Source organism: Chiloscyllium plagiosum, chromosome 32 (assembly GCF_004010195.1).
Source record: "Chiloscyllium plagiosum isolate BGI_BamShark_2017 chromosome 32, ASM401019v2, whole genome shotgun sequence".
NCBI lineage: Eukaryota > Metazoa > Chordata > Chondrichthyes > Orectolobiformes > Hemiscylliidae > Chiloscyllium > Chiloscyllium plagiosum.
The window spans coordinates 17,614,745-17,638,061 of NC_057741.1; the positions used below are offsets into that span (position 1 = coordinate 17,614,745).

Sequence of the window (23,317 nt, forward strand, 5' to 3'; positions counted from 1 at the left end):
GACCCAGGTAATTCACAAATGAAGAAAACCGGTTATTGCCCCCCCAACCACCGCACACATCTTAACCACAGCCACCCCCAACCCAAAAACAAAAAGGACAGCAGTAAAAAAAACACCCCAGATAAAAGCCAACCGACCGATATATGAAATAATTTCAGTTATACATCAAGGCAGTACGTATAAAGCCAATAATCACAAAAAAGGGGAGAGAGGAGGAAAAAGGGGCAATAAAAAAAACCCATACTATTGTTCATAACGATGCCCCCTCCATCCCCACCCCAACTCGAGTCCTTTAATTCAGAGAATTCACATAGTCCTTTGCCTTTTCTGCAGAATTAAAATTAATACCGTCCCTCCATGAGCAAAATGCAACACGGGCGGGTACCTCAAGGAATATTGAATGTTCATGCCCCTTAATTTTCTCTTAATTTCATCAAATGCCCTTAATCAGGGCTCCTGAGAAGTCCTGAAAAAAACATTATTCTTGAGCCTTTGTACATTAAAGCCTGTGAATCTCTTCCCCGTCTTCTTGCTGTTTCGATCACTAACTGTTTTGCTTTATAATGCAAGAGTTGCACTAGGACTGCACAGGCGCGTGGGTCCGGCCATGACCTGCACATTGCGATTCAGTGGGCCCGCTCCACATTCAACAGGCCCGACTCCAACTCCAGCCCCAGGAACTTCAGGGGCCACTTCTCCAGGAAGCCATAGAGGCCCTCACCTTCCTCATGTTCCGGAAGACCAAAAGCCGTAAGGTTTCCTTCTATTTCTATTTTCCTGGTCGTCCACTTGCTCCTGAAGAACCCGAACCTGTTCTTCCAGTGTTTGGATCCTTCCTCCCAAGACTCTGCCAAGGTCTCTGATGCCACGGCCCTCTCCTCCGCTGTCTCTACTCTTCGGTCCAACAAATGAATTTCCTGCTCATGCTTTTTCAGCATGGCAGATAGTGTTTCCATCACTGCTTCAATCTTTTCTTGGAGTTTGGCAAATCCAAAGGGGCCACCCTGGGAGTTTCAGCCCTGGCTGCAGGCACTCCCAATGCAATTGGGGAGTGCCCTGCCTGCTATAGTCCTTTAGGCCCCTTTCCTTTATTTGCTTTCATTCTGGCCTTACAGCTGTCGCACCACAATTTTAGCTGCTACAGATGTTCAGCAAGTTTGTATTAGAAGATTTTTGTCCTGGGGGTGGTTGATGAGAGGGGTAAAGGCCCACCTTGCCTGGGGGTATGGCACAGAGCACAGCACAGCAGACCCCTCAGACTGCCACCATCTTGGGTCTCCAATTACAAAATTTTAACATTTTTAGTGTTAGTATCTCGACAGCAGGAATCACTGGAGTATAATTAGCATCAGAGGCTCCATTTACTTTTTCTTTTTAGCCTAGAGGCAGTGGTTTCAATTGTAATGCATTGATTTTCTGCTTTCATTGAGATCAGATAGGAACAAACTTAAAATCTTAATAATCTTTATGACCCATCATCACATAACTCAATCTGTCCAGCAGTGACAAGCTATAAGTTGAGAAGTTTAAGAAGAATTATGAAAAATTATTTAGAGATCTTTCTTCTTATAATTTGTACCAATATAATTTGAAAAAGGTTGTAAATAATGAACAACTAATTTATTATTGTGCATGAGACACGTACCCAGGAAGAGTCTTTCTAGAAACATAAGGAAAGATGCTAGTGTTAGCAATGAGGTAGCAACCAATTGACCAGCTACCAAACTGATTAGTTTTCATTTTCATTGACCTCATTGGGAAGGAAATCCAAATGGAATATATAATGAGCAACCTATTGGGTTTCCATCCACTCCTGAAAATGAAAATTAGTTCCAATGTTTTGATAATTACCATGAAACAATCTAAGTACAACCAGCACCCATACAGGTCGTTCTGGTATAACATGCTTATCATCAAAGCGATTTGGCTATAACATGATTGACGAATTAGGGAGGATGTTTTGATAATGTGAACTTTCTACTGAATGGGTATAGCAATCTTCTACACTGTGATTTTCTGTAGCGGTTTTCTATAACACAAGGTTCCAAAAGAACCCAACTGTTGCGTTATAGCAGAATGGCTGAACTGTGTTCACTACTGGATAAATTTCCATCTACACCAGCTGGGCCTAAAGCGTTGCTTTGGCAGAGTGGAGAGAAAAAAGGTCAGACATAGAGCATGCCACACCTGTCGTGCCAGGTTTACCAGGTGGGAAAGATGGAAAAATCTGACCTTGTGTTTGTAATGAACAAAGCTGCAGGAAATGTAAAAGAAATCAGAGGTAGACATTAGTTGGAATTGTTTCCCAGTTAGTTTCTTTCTTAATAAAATAAGAACCATGAATGTACATCTGGTTAAGAAATGTAGTCGTTTTTTTCAAAATTCCTAACATATCATATGAACAAAAAGTTTGAAAATGTTGTTGCAGCATTAGTAGATGAATGCTTTATATGTTCACATGACAATGCTTTGTCTATTATTTTTGCAAACACATAGACACATTTAAAATAATTCAGATATGTCTGTTATAATCGACAAATCACACAAAGTGTAAAATGTTAGTTTTCCGACCTTCCTGACCGCAATGTTTAGCTCACATTTTTTTCCAGATATTGTTTCAAAGCACATTTTTAAACCATGTTTTTAAATTGGATTTGGCTACAGAAAAATATTAGCTGGTTACCTATTCTGTAGTAGCCGTCTTCTGTTTCTTGGTATTTGAGATATTTTGTTATATTGTTGTGCAAAACATTCTTGTCAAATTCAGATTTCTGAAATAGAGAAAGGAAGATTCAAATCATTATGATGAAATTATTTTAACAAAATTGAAGAAACCAATTTAGAATTGCACTTTTGAGAACATCATGAGCTAAGTCAGCTGATGCATTTAAAAAGTGCCAACCCAGTAGCCATAAGTTACTGCCAGTAGGCTAAACAGGCAGAGAATATGACTTTCAGTCAGTTAGGCAAAGTCTCACCTTTGAAAGCTGCTGGCCAGACTGATTAACCAGTCACTCTAGACATTTCAGCAGCACCAGAATACAGAAGTGTGCACTGCCAGGAAAGACGTGCAGATCTTTAATGGATTCCAGAGAAAGGTCATTTCCTATTAAAGGGCAAAGAGGGAATACAGGGGTGGAAATAAGGGAATTGGGAATGTGGCTGGCTTTGGAGTCAGGTTGGAAGAAAAGAAGTGGTGGTAACATCTTGAGGAGAGCACCCCTGATGCACACAAGGTAGCTCCTGCATCCAAGCACCTACTGCATTATGGAGAGCTTGAAGATAGGTGGGAAAGCAGTAGGCTGGTAGCACTTGTATTTTACATGCTCCCCTCTCCTCAGTTCAGAATGTGGTGGAGCTTGGAGGGAACTTGCAGGTGATGGTGTTCCCCCATAGTCTGGTGGCTGTGAATGCAGATTTATTGCCTAAACCTTTTAGTAAAAGATTAACTTACATCAACTGGTAGAATTTCCACTGTTGTATTAAAAAACTTATCTCCTGGATGTTCCATATTGCCACTTCTAAAGAGGTATCTGTGAAACAAAGCAGGCCAAAATAAGGGAGCATATGAAACAAACTTATTATCGCTGCCTGATGCAAAGCTTGATCTGTTAAATTATATGATGCTAGCATACAAACATCTAACTTCTTCCTCTGAATGCCCTCTCTTCATGCCTTTAATGAAGTGTTTATCCATTTATTTTAAATAAGTTACTGCATTTGCTAAAATAGCGGAGAGAGGAATTACAGATGAACCTGATAAACATTTATGAACAGTGTCCCTGAACACAATAAGACTCATTTTCACTGGCAGCTGTTTTCCTATCCAATTATTTTTGAACAGGTAGGTACAGTAAACACAGCAATGAAAACAGCATCAATCTAGAAAACCTTCAGAAAGATCAGATTATTGTATTATTCAAAAATTAATCTTATACTTGCCCAGTTCTTGATTGATTCTAGGTTCTGATTTTAATTGTGGTCAAAGGGCAGGAGTGGAGCCCAGCTCAGCAACAATCAACAGGAGAATGTGGCTGGGTGAAAGCCAATGAAAATGTTTGCACGCTGTCAGGTAAATGATAGTGACAGTGGGGTGGTGCAGAGAGTAGGCAATTACTGACTGATAGCCTGGGCCCATACCTTTCTTTAATGAAATATACAGGCGCACCCCTGTATTACTGAACCTGATTGTCCTTCACATAGTATTTCTATGTCAAGGCCAGCACCAGGCAAATTAAAATAGCATTAAAGTCTGACTGACACCATTAAACAGTGACTTAGTCAAAGCATTTCTCTCTTTTCAGAATGCTGCTTTTAGCTATTCATCTGTTCCCATTCCCTAATTGTGACAATTTTGAATGAGGAGGCTTAATCTATCCAGAGATGTAGACAATATTGCTCTGTAACTTGTTGCTTAAAGGTTTGTGAACATTGCTGATGAATCACTTGTTTTTTTTTATTTCATCTGTTTTCTGGAAAGGAGTGCATGCCTTTTTTTCTACAACTCGAAGAAGAAATACATCATTACATAAAAGTATGGGGTTGAGATCGTTATATGTTTTAAGGGAAGAGAGTGCAAACATTTTAAGCAGGAATAGTTGCAGGGTAACGAGAAAAGAGACATTTGGGATTTGTGTTGGATTACTGTACCAAAATGCTTGCACAAAAATGATTGTTAAATTGGTTTCCTTTCAGATTGTATACTTCTGTGGTTCCATTTGTTATATCAAAATTAAAATTTAACATGAGGAGTTGTGTGCATGAATGTACATTCTACTATGTTGCAACATGTTGTCACACCAGTACAGATATACACCACCAGCTTAACATTTACATTTTAGAACTTCAACTACCGTGTCATCTTTTTACCCAGTAAAGATTACAAGTAAAATTACATATATAGTTATGTTACAAAGATAGGTAGAAGGTGACAGAACAAGGATAAGTGAAATGAGTGCACAAAAACCTGACAAATAAGAATATAGTATGGAAAAATGGAAAGTTGTTCACTTTAGCAGGAAGGATAAAGAAACAGTATTATTTAAATGCTGAATGACAGCTCGGTACAGATGGATCTAAATGTTCTGGTGCACAAGTCACAACATGTTAGCATGCAGGTACAATAAATAATTAAGGCAGCTAATGGAATGCTTTCTTTTAAAACAAGGGGAAATTGAATCTAAAAGTAGAATGTTATTCTTCACTTAAACAAGGCATTGGCAAGACCACATTTCAAAAACTGCAGTTTTGGTCTTATTAAGGAGGGATGTAAATTTGTTGGAGACAGTTCAGAGCAGGCTTACTAGATTCATATCTAGAATGAGTGAAGTCTCTAATGAGGGAATATTGGGCAGGCCTGGTTTGTTTTCACTTGAACTTAGAAGAATGAGGGGCAATTTGTTTGAAGTTTATATCCTGAATGGTCCAGACAAGATGGTAAGAATAAAGATATTTTCTCTTTTGGGCAAGTCCAGAACTTGAGGACATTGTTTGAAAAGGGATACCTTTTACGACAGAGATGAGAGGAATTATTCCTTCTCTGATGGTTGTGAGACTTGAAACTTCCTGCCTCATAAGATGATGGAAATTAGGTCACTGAATATTTTTAGGACAGAATGAGACTAATCTCTTGTCTAACAAGAATCTAAGGTGATAAGGAATAGATGGGAATGTGAGATTTGGGACACCAACAGATCATTCACAATCTTAATGAAAGATATAGCAGACTCGAAGAGCTAAATGTCCTTTCTTATGCTCTTAATTCATATGTTTATAGATTCATACTTGAGATGAAGGAATTTATCTAAACTGAGGTAGTTACAAATAGGGCAAGACTACATTGAAAGAAGAAATGACAAAATATTAATTGATAAAAATGTGAACATGGTTAAATCTATTTGTAATTCAGACTGCAGCAAATAATATCGATGATTGGTCTCGGTCTATCATACATGAAACAGATTTATACAATGCACTCTTATACCAACCTTTCAATTTTCAGTGGTTGATAGAATCTGAATTTGATGAAGTCCCCTACCATTGGAGTAAATGCCCAAAAGAAATCATCCCCTTGATAGGCCTTTTCCAGACTGTGTTGTTGGTAGATTTTCAAACTACACGTCAATTCGGCAGTCGGATTTGTATGTCCTTTGTGTAACAATCCTTTCTTAAAATCTTTATCCTATATTTTAAATAAAATCATTAGAATAAGGGCTTGAAATATAAAAGCCATAGACATCTAACACAAAAAAACTGGTAAACATTAACTAGCTGGAGATAATAGTTTTTTTCAAAATGGCACCAAAAAATATGCAATGCACTATTTTACTACCCTGAAGTTGTATTGTGAAGACTGCAGATGCTAAAGAGTCAGAGTCGAAAGGTGTGGTGCTGGAAAAGCACAGCAGGTCAGGCAGCATCTGAGAAGAAGGACAGTCAACATTTCTGGCATAAGCCCTTCATCAGGAATGTCGGAGGGAAGGGAGAGTTGAGAGATAAATAGGAGGGTGGGGGTGGGGCTGGGGAGAAGGTAGCTGGGAAGGAGCTTCAGGGTGGGAAGGTCCTGGGGGTGCAGTGGGAGAGTCACTGAGATCCTTGTGGAGGGAGAAGGAGAACGTCTTCAAGGTGGACATTCTTGGAAGAGGCTTCACAGTAAGGTTTTCAGCTACTCACTTTCTTCTAGCTTATGTCCAAAGCGTCAACTGTCCTGCTCCTTGGATACTGCCTGACCTGCTGTGCTTCTCCAGCACCACACTTTACAACTCTGAAATTGTATTGTGCCAAAACAATTAGTTCAGTTAGAGCTAAAGCTCCAAGTTCTACATTTCTTCAGGCTTGTTATTAGCAGACACATTTGATTGTCAGGGTAGCCTAAAATGCAAGTCTTTAATTATCAGCTAAAACAGTCAGTCTTTCAAGGTCACAAGGTAATTACAAATGAAAAAGGCTAATCATCCCATCTTGATATATCTGTCAAGAATAATCTTCATCCTCCCAATCTCATGCTATTGTTTCTTAAATTATCTCAGGTTTTTTGCTGCCTACTCTTTTACCGAAGAATTTAATACATGTATTAATCATTCTTAATCTGAAGAGGGACTTCCTGGAAATCAACTCTAAAATTATCTTTCACTAGTATGAATCTGTTCCATAGGGTATAACTCAGGTTTTCCTTTGGCTAAGTCCAAGTTTTGAGTCAAGGATTTTGAGTGGATTTTCACCATCTAGGTGTTGAATTAGAATCCCTACAGTGTGGAAACAGGCCCTTTGGCCCAACAAGTCCACACTGACCCTCCAAAGAGTAGCCCATCCAGACCCATTCCCCTACCCTACACCTACCCCTGACTAATGCACCCAACCTACACATCCCTGAACACTATGGACAATTTAGCCTGGCCAATTCACCTAACCTGCACATCTTTGGATTGTAAGAGGAAACCAGAGCACCTGGAGGAAACCCACACAGTCACAGGGTGAATGTGCAAACTCCACACAGCACTGAGTATTCTCACTGTATCTTACCAAACCCAGCTATTAACTACTTACCCAGCCTCTATGGCATCCGTCATGTCTGACTCTAGCCCCAGCTTATGTGGCGCATTCTCAGAACAATTCACCACTCAGTGGAAGTCACCAGCGTCCTTTGTGACGTCAGCATCTTTAAAAGCCCATAGCGCACCTAGTCAAGAACTGTCAACCCAGACCTACCCTGCACAGTTCCTGACATTTGCCCGGACATGGTAGATGGGGGAAATTGGCACCTTGCTTTGTAGGCAAGGACCTGGAGGTGCTGGGGGATGGGATAATGCAGAGAGAAGACTTTCTTTTTCCTCAGGACTAACACTCGAGGCTACAACACCAAATCATACCAGTCTTATTTGAGAATGCCACCTGGATTAAAGCAGTCTTAGCTGTCTGGACAAACGCACAGCAATTAATGAAGAAAGTAGAGGCCTTTTTCACTCTGCCAGCAAAGTGCTGCCAATTTCTCTCATACCTCATTTTCTCTGCTGCTCTACCCACCTCCCACCAAAGGTCATGCTCTACTATTCTCACTATTGCCTGAAACATCTTCCCTCACTCTCTGCCACCATTCGAAACTCTTGACATCACTAACACTACATTCCCTTTAGGCTGCCTAATCATTCACTTGAGACACCTCCCCACCTGCACCAAAAGTAGCACCTGTGCCACTCATTTTCATCTTCCTTAATACCTGCCGCTCCTTCCATGAGGTAAGCAGCCCACAGTAAAGTAGACCGGACATGTCTCGTGAGGGTTCAGAAGAGAATGGCACATAACAGATGCTAAATGTCCATGGACGTGGAGTGCATATGACCTGTGCCCATGGAGCAAGCCCTGAAACATTGGTTTGTGATATCCAACATGGAGTGTTTTGGAGCAAGCAGAAAGCTGAATTCACCAGGTACCTGCTCTGATCTCCCTTGTCAAGTTTGCTCAATGTCTAGCTTGTTTAGCGCATGTGGTAAGGTAGAAGCTGAATAATGTATGAGACCAGTTGATTAGCAAGGCATTTAACAAACAGTAATACCCCTTGCTTGGCAACTCACCACTCCCTAGTGAGAATTCACTGCTTGTGAAAAGCGTAAAAGGGGCAACAAGATACTCCCGATGTCAAGCTCAGCCATGTGGCGCATTTCATCTTATTCTGCCACAGATCTCGCCATGGCTCATGTTGCTCAGACTCCTATAAATTTTCACCCTAGTTTTGCTCTACAGCTAAATAAAAGTTATATTTTGAAGCCTGTTAAACCATTTGGTTAGATCATGGTTGATCTGTATCTTAAACTTAATTGATTCATTTTGATATCCCTAGCTAGTTAAAAAAAGCAATTTTTGACAATCTTGTGTTACGACACAGAGATAGCAAGCCACACCAAATCAGACTCGCTATTAATGGATTATTTTTATTTATTCATTCTGGGATGAGGGTATCACTGGCTAGGCCAGTATTTATTGCCTGTTCTTAATTGCCCAGAGGGCAGTTAAGAGTCAACCACATTGCTATGGGTCTGGAGTCACATGTAGGCCAGACGAGGTAAGGTTGGCAGTTTCCTTCCCTAAAGGACATTAGTGAAACAGATTAGTTTTTCCAACAATCAACAAAAGATTCACAGTCATAAGATTCTTTAACTCTAGGTGAATTAATACATGAAATTAAAGCTCAGTCTTCTTCAATCAACAACCTCTACTTACAAACCAACAAACAGACGCAATTAAGGGATAAATTTTGAAAATAAAAGAATCATAAGTTGCCGGTTCAATAATTATTTCAACTATGAATAAGAAGACTTCACAACATCTAATGGATTGTATTACAGACAGCTAGGATTGTTCCTTGCTTAAATTCTGAAGTAACTGGTCAATATAAATAGCTTCTGAGACCTCTGGAGACTTTTCCTTATTTCTTACTGACAGGGTTCTTTCCTCAGTACTTCGAACAAGTCACTAACTGGAGAATAACTAGGGGAAAGCAAAACCAAAAAACGTCCTGCAGCTTCCAAAACCACAGCGCCTTCTACCAAAATATCCCAGTCAAACCTGTTCTCTCTTTCATTTCCCTTTCCTTTTAACATTCTCTGTACAGGTATTTCTAGCATAACGCGTGTTTCGTCAATGCAAATTGGCTATAATGCGATTGATGAATAGTGGATGCTGGTTAGATATCACGAACTTTCAACTGCACAGGTGTAGCAATTTTCTATAGCGATCTCCTACAGCGTGATTTTCTATAATGTGAGGTTGCACAGGAATGCAACCAGTGCATTATACCAGAAACACCTGTAGTTGGCTGGCCAGCACTTGCTCTCCCTTGATTGACCAATTCCACATCCAAACAGCTGCCAGTCCCTGATCATAGTGACATCTCAATGCCAGTTCATCTATAGTGTTCTTAGAGCAGTAATCAGCCTGCTTTATCTTTCTAGGCCAATTCCCAATTTTAAAAAACAAGCTGTTGTTCAAAGTTCAATTCTCAATTGCAACTTACAGTTCCAACTGATGATCTCAATTCTTGTAAATTTCAATTGACATAGCATCCAACATCTTAGGAGAGGATATTTTGGAGGACCCATGTGTGTTGTGTGGAAAAATACTTTTTTATTTCCATCGTTAGCTGATTTAGCTCTAATTTTGAGATTACAGCCTTTAGAGATTTATACTCTTTATTGAGGCATAGTGTCCACAAATAGGGATAGACCAAGACTCCATTTATCTAAAGCATCACTTCCTCACTTTTATATTCCAATCCTCCTGAAATAGAGGTCAATTCGATTAGATGGTTTGATCATATTTTGGAACCTGTGCACTAATTTCGACCTTTAAATCTCTTTGGTCTTGACAACTCTTGACTCCATCCGAATCAAGAAAATATCTGGATTTTTCTTTGTTCCATCTAAAGTGATTAAATCTATATTTTCCAACATTGAACATGCATCCACCACTATGTTGTCCATGACCATTTGTAACTTCCTGCTACCAGCTATACAACTTACCCCAATTTAATATTATCTACAAAGCTGTCTATTTTTCATATATATGTGCAGCATTTAACACCCATCTGCATTGAATGTCATCTGCCAATGCTATGTCTTTTATATTTTGTCCAGCTCACTTGATATTTTTCAAACTGTCTCTGAGACTGTTTACCCATCTTGTTTGGTGTCATTTGCAAACATAGCCAATTTGTATTAAACTTTCTAACCTAGATCATATATGTAAATTAGAAACATTGCATATGTAAACTAGGCTCCAACACTGAGCTCTGACATATCATGTTCAATATTACCCTCCTCTCTTCCTTCAGCTGGTCTTGTTTTCAGTTTTTGTGAATCCTCACAGCATTGACTTTTTTGGAAGATTTTCATACTTATTAAAATAATTTTTAAAAGTTAGGCTCATCATGACATAGGGCATACCACAATCCACTTGGTGTCACTTCCTTAAAAAAGGCAAGTAGATTGGTTAGCCGGGATCTTCCCCTTCTGAATCCATGTTGATGGTCAAACCTAGATTATCTTTGTATAGGTTGTTCTGTCTCACAGTAGCTATGTGATATACGTTTAAGAGACATACTCTTAGTATCATCATCATACCATAGCATGTGATCAAATGGAATAAAAGTCTCACTCTGCAGCTTGTAGCACGACACAGAGGGAAGCATGCTACTTTTATATCAGAATTGCTTAGTTTGACCCAGGCATCTAAGTGCCTGGGTTATAGCATACATATGCAGATTCTAGGTGCTGTATTAAAAGATCATTAAATTCTTCAGTACAGGTACTACATGATGAACATGTCTTTTTTTTATATTTGTGTTAGGGGAACTCACATAAGTATCACATCACAAGAGTTTCAGCTCATCAGCTATCTTGCCACTTCACATCACAGGTGATCCTCAAGTTTGTTTCTGATAATTGATTCCATTATCTTACTCAGGATGGAAGCAAGGCTAATAGCTCTGTTAGAGTCAGTGGTTTGTTCGCATTTTTCAGCATGGATACAGCATGCATTAAAATGTTTCCACTGCTGCCAGTTCCATCGCCACTGATTCCTTTGTAATAATCCTGAACCAGAAGATTGTAAGTATAGTTGTGTCCATTTTGTAGCATTAAATTAATATTCAGCAAAGAAGAATTCAACAAATTATTATTTGATGAGTAATTTGACCTCTGTACAGGATGTTACATATCTATACAGCAGTCCATATTGTCTCAAAGTGTCACAGTAGTGTCCATAATACAATAAAATACCCAGCAGTGCCAAAAGGACATTGACCTTCTCCATTCCACCAGGGTAAGAGACATCACTGTCCGTCTGCTACCCCATCCCTTCCTCTCCTGCCCACACACACACAAACAATCTCTGCTGCTGCATCTATCTCCTACCAATGCTCATGCTCCACCACTCTCATCCCTGACTCACTCTTACTCATCCCAAGGTGGACTTGCCTCTGATAAGGACACATTCAGCATGTTTGAGCACTGGGACTTGAGCACATAATGTAAGCTGATCCTTCTGTGCAGCATTGACAAAGTATTGAGGATGAGACATTAAACCAAGGTAACACTGTCTACTATCTCAGGGGCATGTAAAAAGATTCCATGGCACACATCAGCTCTTTGATCTTACCCTGTATAAGCTGACTGCTGTATTTCCTTTCTTTTAACATGACAAGCAATACTATTTTGCTGTGAAGTATCCTGGATACCATGGGATTGGTAAAGGCACTGTAAAGCCTTTCTTACTCCCATGGTGGTATTAGGTGGATAATTCCAGGATTTTGACCAAGGATACTGAAGGAATGGCAATATCTATCCAAGTCAGATCAAGTGTGTGACTTATACAAAATTTAAGTGATCGTTTCCATGAATATGCAGCTCTTACCCTGGTTGGCCCTGATTGGAGCCTGGGAAGTATTGTTGAGGCAAACGTGTAGTGACTTGCTGCAGAGACTGTACACCTCACAATTCTAGTGATGGATTCCATTTAGCTCTGCATCATTGGAAAAAATGTTAAAATGGTGCCATTCAGCTGACTTGGTAGAGGTAAAAGATTCCACAAAGGTACTTGGTCTGACTTTCATGTTGGGAATTTTTAGCATCTAGTGTTATTCTCTTCCATGGTATGATAGCAAGGTGCATATTAATGAGTTGATATTCCATGTTAATGAGGATGATAATGAGCAATAATCCCTGTCAATAGGCATCTGGCTGCTCCCTAACAAGAATGTTATCACTTTGAACTCTGTTGGAAAATGCAACTTATTGCTTCTGATGTTGAGAAAGGCCTTGCACACGATTCTCCCAGACTTCTTGCCACAGACAAGATCATTCAGGGCCTTATAAGAATCTGTCCTTAGCTCAGAAGCATCAGTATTACCCAAGCTGCCCCCTCCATCATTCCTTCATGATCACCTCCCGTATGGTAGGGGACACATTGGGCATGTGCAGACACTTTCTGACCTTTTGAGGGACTGCCTCACTGCACGATCCCAGGCACCCACTGCTCCCCACCCACCCCGAGACAGGGGCTTTACTTAAACCTCCCCCAATCAAGTTTTCATTCCTCTCTTGAAAGATTTTAAAAGCTGTGATCCTAATAAATTCAATGAAATTACTTTTGCTCTCTCATGAATAGTCCTGTTAATTGGAGGTATTTTGCAAAATGTAACTAAACAGCAAAAAATGAAATTGACTGAAGAGTAGAGTTTTAAATTAAATCAGAATCAAATAGAATTGAATATGGTAAATTGAATTTCATTATTGTGATAAGTAAAATTTGGTTCTGTTATTAAAAATGGAGAAATATAACTCGGATTGTCTTTGGATTGCGGATGGATATTTTTTACAGAATACTGAAGACTTAGTTGAGTAGCTTTACAAATGAACTGATAAGAACATTTGTTAACAGCATCCCATCACATTAAATATGACCTACAGCATAAGCAGTTAATGCACATAAACGTATGCTATAGCAAGCTCTTACACAGAAATTTCTGTTTACCTTCAGAGGCTGAAGTTTCCCAACTAATGAAGAATGAGTTCCCACATGTTGAAACAGGGAAGGTTTGTAACGGATTCGTAAATTAGCTTTCTGTCTGTCACAGTGTTTCTGAAAGAAACAGAAAACATGGTATACCATTAGACTTGCTTGAAATAAGGGACTTCAAACCATTACTTTGCTGATCAATTACCTTACTGTGCCTATGAAGTATGTGATTCACAAAGAGGACATTTTAAAGCTGCAATTATGCGTTGAGAAGCTTACACGCCTATTTTGTATTTTGTATACGCCAGTATAGCATTAAAATACAGAAGTGAAATAAGTATCAGTATTTCCAGAATATTTGTATCAGTGGATTGTAAATATCACCCTTTTCTCATCCACACATAAAACAATCTATGCCTCCTAAATGACACACATTTAAAACTGCCAAAAAAGCATTCATTTGTCACTTCTATTACTGCCAATTATAGAATTGTTTCTGACAGTGTTTTAAGTGTTCTGAATAGTTTGTGCAAAATCAGGTGTAAAATGAGAGGTTTGAATTTGAGACAAATTCAATAATATATCAATGTGCCTCCAGGCTTGCTGTAGTTATGTGACCTTTATCACGGGGCACTCGCCTCAGAGAGTTATCTTGCACCCAGTTCATTAGATCATTCAGTACAGGCCTCATGGTACTGGATCTAGCTCATAACATTGTTTTGGAGTGGAGCCACGATAGAGAGTTGAAGAGCTGTCTGATTAGCTACTGATAAGGAGCACAGATACTATTCAGAGCTGTGAAAACTGCCACTGAAAGTTTCTGAAAAGGAACATCAAAGCAAGCCACAGCTGAAGCATTGGATAAGACATAGTGACTGATCAAAACGAAAGGTGCTATGAAACAGACTTGCTAAATTAGAAAATTATTACAGATCTACTTAAACTGAAGCAGCTACATACTTTATTGGAGAGAGACTGTTGTAAAATGGATTGCAACCTAAACCTCTCTGAAGATAAAACACAGATTGTAGAGATTTTGATAACTTTGAAGGCATGCTTTGAAACCTAAGTAAATGTAACTTATGAAGATATATATTCACTATGAGGGACCAAGATTAAAAAGAAGTCCACTAAACAATATGTGACTTCATTAGCATGGCTCACAGAATACTGTGAATTTCTGCAAATAAAAAAACAACCTAATTGAAGTCAGGATTATATTAGACATAAGAAATCCCACAGTGAGAGCATGTATACTGAGAGAGGAAAAACTTATTTCAGGAGAGGTATTGAATGTGAACAAGTGCTGTGGTTGTAAATCAGCTGCTAGAACGTAAACAGAAATTGCCAGAAAAGCTCAGTAGGTCTGGCAGCACCTGTGGAGAGAAATTAGAGTTCATGTTTCAGGTCAAATGACCCTTCCTCAGAACTGGGGAGTTCCTCCAGTTTGAGGAACGGTCACTCAGCCCAAAACGTTAACTTTGATTTCTCTCCACGGATGCTGCCAGACCTGCTAAACTTTTCCAGCAATGTCTATTTTTGTTTCTGGCTGACAGCATCCACAGTTTTTTTTTCACGGTTTTAGCTGCTGGAACATATTCATGACTATGCTTTGCATTATACTGATAGATATTCCAGATCCAAAGGGCAGAACATTCATGGACAAAGGCCATGATGCACATACTGCAGAAAGCATCACAAAGGAAAAGAAGGCATGTCTAGCGTGGGAAAGCAGTATTCTCACCACAAGAAGCAAAATAATTTTTCTCATGTGTATGGCTCGAAAAAAACATAACAGCAGGCATATACAGCCAGTGTAGAGATATCAGCCGAAGATTCTGACGAATTACTGTATGCTATACACATGATCTGTTCCTTCAGGTCAATACCTGATTGATGGTTTATGACTGTCAGGATGATGACCGTAAAAGGAGAATATCAGGCCAAAATAAAGTGTTTATTAGCTTCTCCCATTCCATTACATCACCTATGCACTGTGACCTTCACAGACCTGTATGAAGTGGCTCAAACTGGCAATCTAAATATGCAAACTTGAAAGTAATGTTGAGGCTATATAATGGCAACATATTTGTACTGAGAGGACAAATTGCTCTAACAGCCCAATGTAATAACAAGACCTAGAGTCTCAGATCAGGAACAGCAACGGAAGCAATTGATCTCAACCAAAGCAAGTCTGAAGCTTCAACTGGTAACTCTCAATGGATCAAAAAAGATTTTCAACATGTTGCAGCACATTAAACCATTGATCATGGAATGGATCCAAGAAGCGTAAGTATTTACAGTTTTAGGATATCTTTCTGGAAAATGACATCCCAAAGTGGATGAGATTGTGAAACCAATTCAGAATCAGCCATGAAAGATCCAGGTGGCCTCAAGGTCAGGCTGAAAGACCAGATGAAAGAACTGGTAAAGAAGAAAGTAATAAAAAAAACTCCCACAGAATGGATTAGCAAAATCATAGCAGTAAAACTATGTGGAAAGGTGAGAGTGTGCATCGACCCAAAGGTTCTAGATAAAGCTCTGAAGGGATCTTACTACACAATGCCAACTATCAAGGAAGTTTGCTTGAGACCAAGGGCCAAAGTCATCACATCCATAGATGTGAAGGACGGTTACTGTAAAGTAAAGCTGCATGAAAACTGCAGTTTTATAACTACACTCTGGATGCCCTTTGAGAAATACAGATGGTTGCATATGGCCTTTGGTATTTAAATAGCTCCAGAGGGGCATCAACATAGATAATGAGAGTGAACACACTAGTGGATGATCTGCTAACTTATGGATGTGAGCATACAATGGGAGAAGCCATTGTTGACCACAATCAGATTCTGGTGCAACTGCTAAACAAGCTGAACAAGAAATAATTAAAGATGCCTGAAGTCAAGTTCACAGGGCACAGCAAAAGATCTATGCCCAAATTCTGTACGATGTTTGGGGTTCACTTTCATAGAGCCATATAGCATGGAAGCAGGCCCTTCGGACCAACTTGTCCATGCTGACCAGATACTCTAAATTGAACTAGTCTCATTTGGCTCATATCCATCTAAACCTTTCCTATTCCTGTACATGTCCGAATGTTTTTTAAATGTTGCAATTTTACTCACCTTTACCAATTCCTTTGGCAGTTTATTCCATACGCACACCACTCTGTGTGAAAACCATACCCCTCAGGTCCCTTTTAAATCTTTACCTGTGCCCACTAGTTATATACTCCCCTATCCTTGGTTAAAACAAAATATGCCTCTCATGATTTTATAAACCTCTAAAAGGTCAGTCCTCCACCTCCGACATTCAAGGGGAAAAAAGTCTCAGCCTGCCCAGTTTCTCCTTAAACTCAAACCCTCCAATCCTAGCAAAATCCTTGTAAAATTTTTCTGTACCCTTTCTAGTTTAGCAACATCCTTCCGATAGCAGGGTGACCAGAATTGCATGCAGTATTCTAAAAGTGGCCTCACCAATGTCTTGTACAGCCACAACATGATGTTCCAATTCCTACACTCAATGTTCTTGAACAATGAAGGGAAGCTTGCCAAAGTCAGTTACAATTGAGTTGAGAGATCCAGTATAAAGGAAGTACTACAGTCATACTGTTATAAGTATACTTTATAACTTTTACCGAATTTCTGAAGTTTATCAAAACAAGTACAAAAACAGTGATATTCAATAAAAGCAGTTAGTTTTCGTTGATCCACTTTGGGACACCAGCTCACAATTCTCTTGCTTCTCTTCTGTTGTCTAAAGTTTTCTTTCTGTGTTAAGTCTTTTCATTATTCTCTGAACTTTTTATTAATTCTTGCTGGCAACTGTGCATGATCAGAGGCATCTCTCTAACTGGTTTGCTAATGCCTGGACAATACACCATCAGTCTCAGATTAGTGAGGTAATATATGGCCAATTTGTGATTGTCACTTTTAAATAAACCAATCACCTTACAAATACCTACCATCTCCTACTTTGTTCCTTATTATGTTAATCACATCACACAGCTTTTCCTCAGTTTACTAACTTCATAGATCTTTATCATAATGAAATGGCACTAGTACAGTAATTCATGTGTCTGCTTAAAGTAGGTAGCATTACCCCCTGGTTACTTAATATAATCTCAAATAGCTAACTGATCCACTTAAGTATTGTCCTAAACCTATCACTGATCTTTATTCAAAGAAGCTTGTCTGACTTCCATGGAACTCTAGAATGCTGAGCCTGACATTGGTGATGGGCAAGTTGTTAGAGGGAATTCTGAGGGACAGGATTTACATGTATTTGGAAAGGCAAGGGCTGATTAGGGAGAGTCAATGTGGCTTTGTACATGGGAAATTGTGTCTCGCTAAGTTGATTGAGATTTTTGAAGTAGTAATGAAGAGGACTGATGAGAGCAGAACGGTGGATGTGATCCATATGGCCTTCTGTAAGGCATTCAACAAGGTTCCTCATGGTAGACTGGTTAGCAAAGTTTGATCACATGGAATAGAGGGAGAACTAGCTATTTGGAACAGAACTGGCTCAAAGGTAGAAGACAGAGGGTGGTGGTGGAGGGTTGCTTTTCATACAGTTCAATGAAGAAAACAATTCAAACTATGTGCAACTGGACTGAACTCATACTACTTTGCACCTCATTAAGGTGGACTCTTCAATTGGACACTGGTGGCAAGTACTGGAGCTTAATAAAAACACTGCTCAGGAAAATATTTGCTTAACGACGTTGACTTCCTATCAATTCAAATGGGCAGAAAATCAGGAGCTTTTAACTTGTGGTTTCTCAATTATTTCTTCATGAGCAATACTCTTCATTGGGAACATCTAATTGGTAGTCAGCTGTCAGATTTATTTCCAATAGGAAAATCTGAGTCAGGATCACAAATATGTGAAATTTTATTAATAATGTACTAGTAACAGAACAAGAAGCAGTTCTCAAACTTTTTGAAATGCAAAATGCTGCAACTGCCAGACATCAAAAGAGAAAAAGTGGAAACCTTCAGGCATCAACAATGGAAAAAGAAACAAAATTAAGTTTTCAACAACAGTCTCTACTTGTAGTTGTGTTATGACCCCAATTGATAATATTGCTGTACAAGTCAGATCCAGACAGAAATTTGTTTTATTAGATCATATTTTTGTTTCTTAAACATTTAAAAAGGTGGTTTTTCACTTAAACACGAGCATGCAATGCTGCTGATTTGGTTTTAATAATACAAAAGATTTATTATGCAAAAGAAATACAGATAAAATAGAATAAACAAAACTGTTTACATATGATATTTAAATATTTTATAATACAAGATAAAATACAATATTTCACCTATCCCAACAGCACTCCTTTAGAGTACTCAAACACCAGAGAAAAGCCCTTCTCTGTCATATCTTGGTTTAACTTAACTGTTTCTTTCAATTCCTTGTCTGGAGTGTTTGATAGCCTCTTCCTTGAATATTCATAGAACTGAATTTAGACTTTCTCAATTTCAAATAACCCCTTCAGGATTCTAATCAAGCACTTTTGGTTTGGAGCTTTCAAATTAAACTCCCTGCAATGAACTAACCTATTTCTTGGCAGTTCTTAACTTTCTTCAAGAAAAACTATTTTATGCATCTAACTTCCACCAGAATGTCTGCAAACCAAAAAAAAGGCTTTCTAAGGTGTGGGTGGAAAAACCAAATCCCTGATCAAGCAAAAAACAAATTCCTGATCATTCTAATTGAAAGCAAGCTAACACTTTTCAATGTTTACTCTGTCTGTGCATAAAATAAACTAGGAGAAAGTGAGGACTGCAGATGCTGGAGACCAGAGTTGAAAAATGTGGTGCTGGAAAAACACAGCAGGCCAGGCAGCATCCGAAGGGCAGGAGAATCGACGTTTCGGGCATAAGCCCTTCATCAGGAATGCATAAAATAAACCCAATACAAGAAAAAAAGCCCATTACACACTACTGAATACTGGGTTTTACAAAAAATACAGCACTAGAAATACTGACAAGTTAAACGCCCTCACTTGCACACCAATATCCACATACCACGAGTTCAAAATACAATCTCAAAAATAAAAGAGATATATGTATAAACCTTACATATTTACTGTACATTTTCAGAACAATAACCCTACATAAACTATCTTCATAAATATCACCTAAAACGTCTGCGTATATCCAGTGTTTTCTGTTCTCAAAAGTTTAAATCTGATTTATGTTAGTAACTCTAATAATTGTAATTGAAGTAGCAATGGAGTTTGAAGGAACAAAGATGATATGAGAAGTTATTTATAAAAGGAAAGGACATCTTGCTGCTTGCTTCTATTTTTTCCTACCAGTGAAATATTGGTTCATTATTTTGTGAACAGTCATGTCTGTAGGTTACAAAATTGTGGCCTACTAATTGTGCTCTGGAAAAAAGTGTCACAAGGTTGAATCTTCATTTCTTGAGGAAATTGAATAGACTGACATCTGGGGGTACCTGCTGCCTTCCTGCTACCATAAGAATTAAGGCCCAAGCTTCCCCACTTAAGAACAGTTAAGGGCCTTTTCATGCTTCCATTGCAATTAACGCTGCTCCTAGTAGAGAATAGGTGTGACTGGTAGAACTTAGTGTCACGTTCAGGAATGTGATCAGGGCATGGATGGGGAATGGAGTAGACAGTATGGTCACTGAAAACCACCATACTGATGTCCCTCTACCCACAACCTCCACCCTACAATCAGAAAATAAGTCACCTATCTTGTCCTTTGCACCTATACTACACCAGTATTGTGCTGCCAGCAATCTCTGCCTTTCAAGATGCCCTGGTTGGCAGCATCAGGTATGCTGAAATATTGCTATTCTTGGAAATGAAAGTGCAAGAAACCTATCGGGTGTCCTATTTGTGGGGGTGTCCTTTGCATTATGGCACTTGCCACCATATTAGAAAGTAAAACTCCTGGCCACAGTGTCTAAAGGGTTTTTCTAAATCCAAGAAAAGCATCAATGAGTGAAGAAGTACTTTGGTAATATCAAAAAAGTCATCAAAGTAACTGACTATGGGGGTACCTGCTGCCATTGCATTCTCCACACTTTTCATTGGTCAGTAGGGCAGATGGGTCTCATTTTCTACATAGTATGCCTCAATGCAGCACTTCCCAAACCTTTTCTCACTGCAACTCCACTTGGAAGATTAAACCCCAAGTCAGACCTGGAGAATAGGTGTGAGGAGGGGCTTAAGTTTGTGAGCAGCTATTTCTGGCATATAACTCAGTCACTCATTTAACTCTGTTTATTCTCCACAGATGCTGCCAGACCTGTTGATTTTCTCCAAAGTTTTTTTTTCAGAATTCCAGCATCTGCAGCTCATTGTTTTATTCCACCGAGTTCGACAGCTTTTGAACATACTTCACTGCCATTAGCACTAACTTTGCTTTTTGCTCTGGTTTACCATCTCTATCTGTTTCACGTGCTTCCACATCTACCCCATCCACCCCCTCCCCTTTTTTTCACGGCATTAAAGCCACCTCTTTTCTTGCTCCTTTCAGTTCCATTGAAGAGTCATATTGATTTCACAACATTAACTCTGTTTCTGTCTCCATAGATGTTGCCACACCTGCAGAGTTATCAAGCATTTTCTGTATTTATTTCAGACTCCATCATCTGCAGCACTTTGCTCCTGTCTCCACTCCTCACCTTCTGAAAAGTTATTTTTGAAACAGGTGAAGATGGTTGGACCTATGACACTATATGCTGAGGAATTCTTACAGCAATGTCCTAGGACTGAGACAATTGACCTTCAACAAGCACAGCAATCTTCCTTTGTGCTGACTATGACTTGAAACAGTGGATAATTTCTCCCCTTGATTCCCATCAACTTCAGTTTTGCTCAGGCACCTTGATGTCACATTAGGTCAAATGCTCCTGTGATATAAAGTACAATCACTTACCTCATATCTTGAGCTAAGCTTATTGAACCTAAGCTATAATGAGGCCATTGACATTCAGTCAAGTTCCGCCAGTGCCAATGGACAAGTTATTCCTGATAATTGAGAGTAGACTGATGAGAGGTAATTGGACATTTTAGAATTACCGTGTTTTGTGTGGGATGTTGTCAGTTGTGTGCTTAGAGGTTCAGCAAGATAAGAATGGCAGATTTCCTTCCCTTAACCAAGATGAGATTTTTAGAGAATCAAAAATTACTTCCTGGGTTGCATTACTGAGACTAGTTTTTAATCCCAGATGGTAGGAAAAACTAAAACTAAAAGGACATACATATTTTTGAAGCAACGGTGCCTAAGAACAGACTGATCAGTCTATTCACTGTTCAAAAACTTACAGGCCACAATCAATGCAAAGATATCATAAAAATTACAAGTACATTGCATTGATTATTTTCAATGGTTTGTAAGTGGCTCTGCTGGACAGAAATTGGAATTAATACTAATAACATAAAGAGGTTAGAAGAACTATTTTTCATGCAACAATGCATTTATATATACAGTGTGTTACTGCAAGTGGCTACTGAAAGTATCACCGCCACCAGGACAGAACCCCACTGGTCCTCACCTACCACCCCACCAATCTCCATGTACAGCGCATCATCCGCCATCATTTCCGCTACCTCCAAACGGACCCCACCACCAAGGATATATTTCCCTCCCCTCCCCTATCAGCATTCCGTAAAGACCACTCCCACCGTGACTCCCTCGACAGATCCACACCCCCCACCAACCCAACCTCCACTCCCGGCACCTTCCCCTGCAACCGCAGGAGGTGCAAGACTTGCGCCCACACCTCCCCCCTCACCTCCCTCCAAGGCCCCAAAGGAAACTCCCATATCCACCACAGATTCACCTGCACCCCCACACACATCATCTATTGCATCCTCTGCACCCGACGTGGCCTCCTCTATATTGGGGAGACAGGCCACCTACTTGCGGAGCGTTTCAGAGAACACCTATGGGACACCCGGACCCCACCCTATCCATCGAATTCAGCACCGCCTTCCTAACCTGCAATCTTCTTCCTAACCTCTCCGCCCCCACCCCAGTCTGATCTATCACCCTCACCTTGACCTCTTTCAACCTATCACATTTCCAATGCCCCTCCCCCAAGTCCCTCCTCCCTACCTTTTATCTTAGCCTGCTGGACAAACTTTCCCCATTCCTGAAGAAGGGCTTATGCCCGAAACGTCGATTCTCCTGTTCCCTGGATGCTGCCTGACCTGCTGCGCTTTTCCAGCAACACATTTCCAGCTACTGAAAGTAAGTCAATCACAACACTGAAGAGGGAATTAAACCTTTGAAGAGATACAAGTATGACAAGACATTAACAAGAGCATGTTTCAGAGTACATGAGTATTATTCAGACTGTCTGTGCAGCACATCGACAAGCAATCTTACTATTCTTCTGGCTTTCAGTTCAGTTGACTTCTGTGCTTCCCTGAAATGTTGTTTGGTTTGTGCAGCTTTGAATCTTTGAATGAGGGACCAAATAACGACTGTTAGTCTCTATTGCAGCATTCTTAAAGTTGGAACGTGTATCCATTTGTTTCTCTAACCATCTTCCTTCCTGTCTGAAGCCACAACATATCGCCTCTTCATTAGATGCTGCCTGTCTTTTGTGTGGCTTAAGTGAAATCAAACTACTGTTATGTTACATTAGTGACCCAGGGATCATATCCTGATACACATAAAGTGCATGATCACTGCAGTCTTGAACTAAGGCAGTCTATCATTTTTGTGCAGTTATAAATTACCTCTATTATTTTGATTTCTTTTTAAATCACATTGCAAATTCAATAGCTATTTTAATTCATCTCAACTCATATCAGTTTTGT

General features: G+C 39.5%; 1 protein-coding gene across 3 annotated transcripts in view; it reads right to left on the reverse strand.

The window, feature by feature from the left end:
- Nucleotides 1-23,317, reverse strand: part of LOC122539369 (alpha-1,3-mannosyl-glycoprotein 4-beta-N-acetylglucosaminyltransferase B-like) — a 247,271-nt gene that overhangs the window by 10,633 nt on the left and 213,321 nt on the right. For all 3 annotated transcript variants that reach the window (XM_043674129.1, XM_043674130.1, XM_043674128.1), the window contains exons 10-13: nt 13,525-13,632; nt 5,988-6,181; nt 3,455-3,533; nt 2,684-2,771 (exon numbers count right to left, since the gene is read on the reverse strand). In XM_043674129.1, coding sequence (XP_043530064.1) covers nt 2,684-2,771; nt 3,455-3,533; nt 5,988-6,181; nt 13,525-13,632 — 469 coding nt within the window. The remainder of the gene's footprint in view (nt 1-2,683; nt 2,772-3,454; nt 3,534-5,987; nt 6,182-13,524; nt 13,633-23,317) is intronic.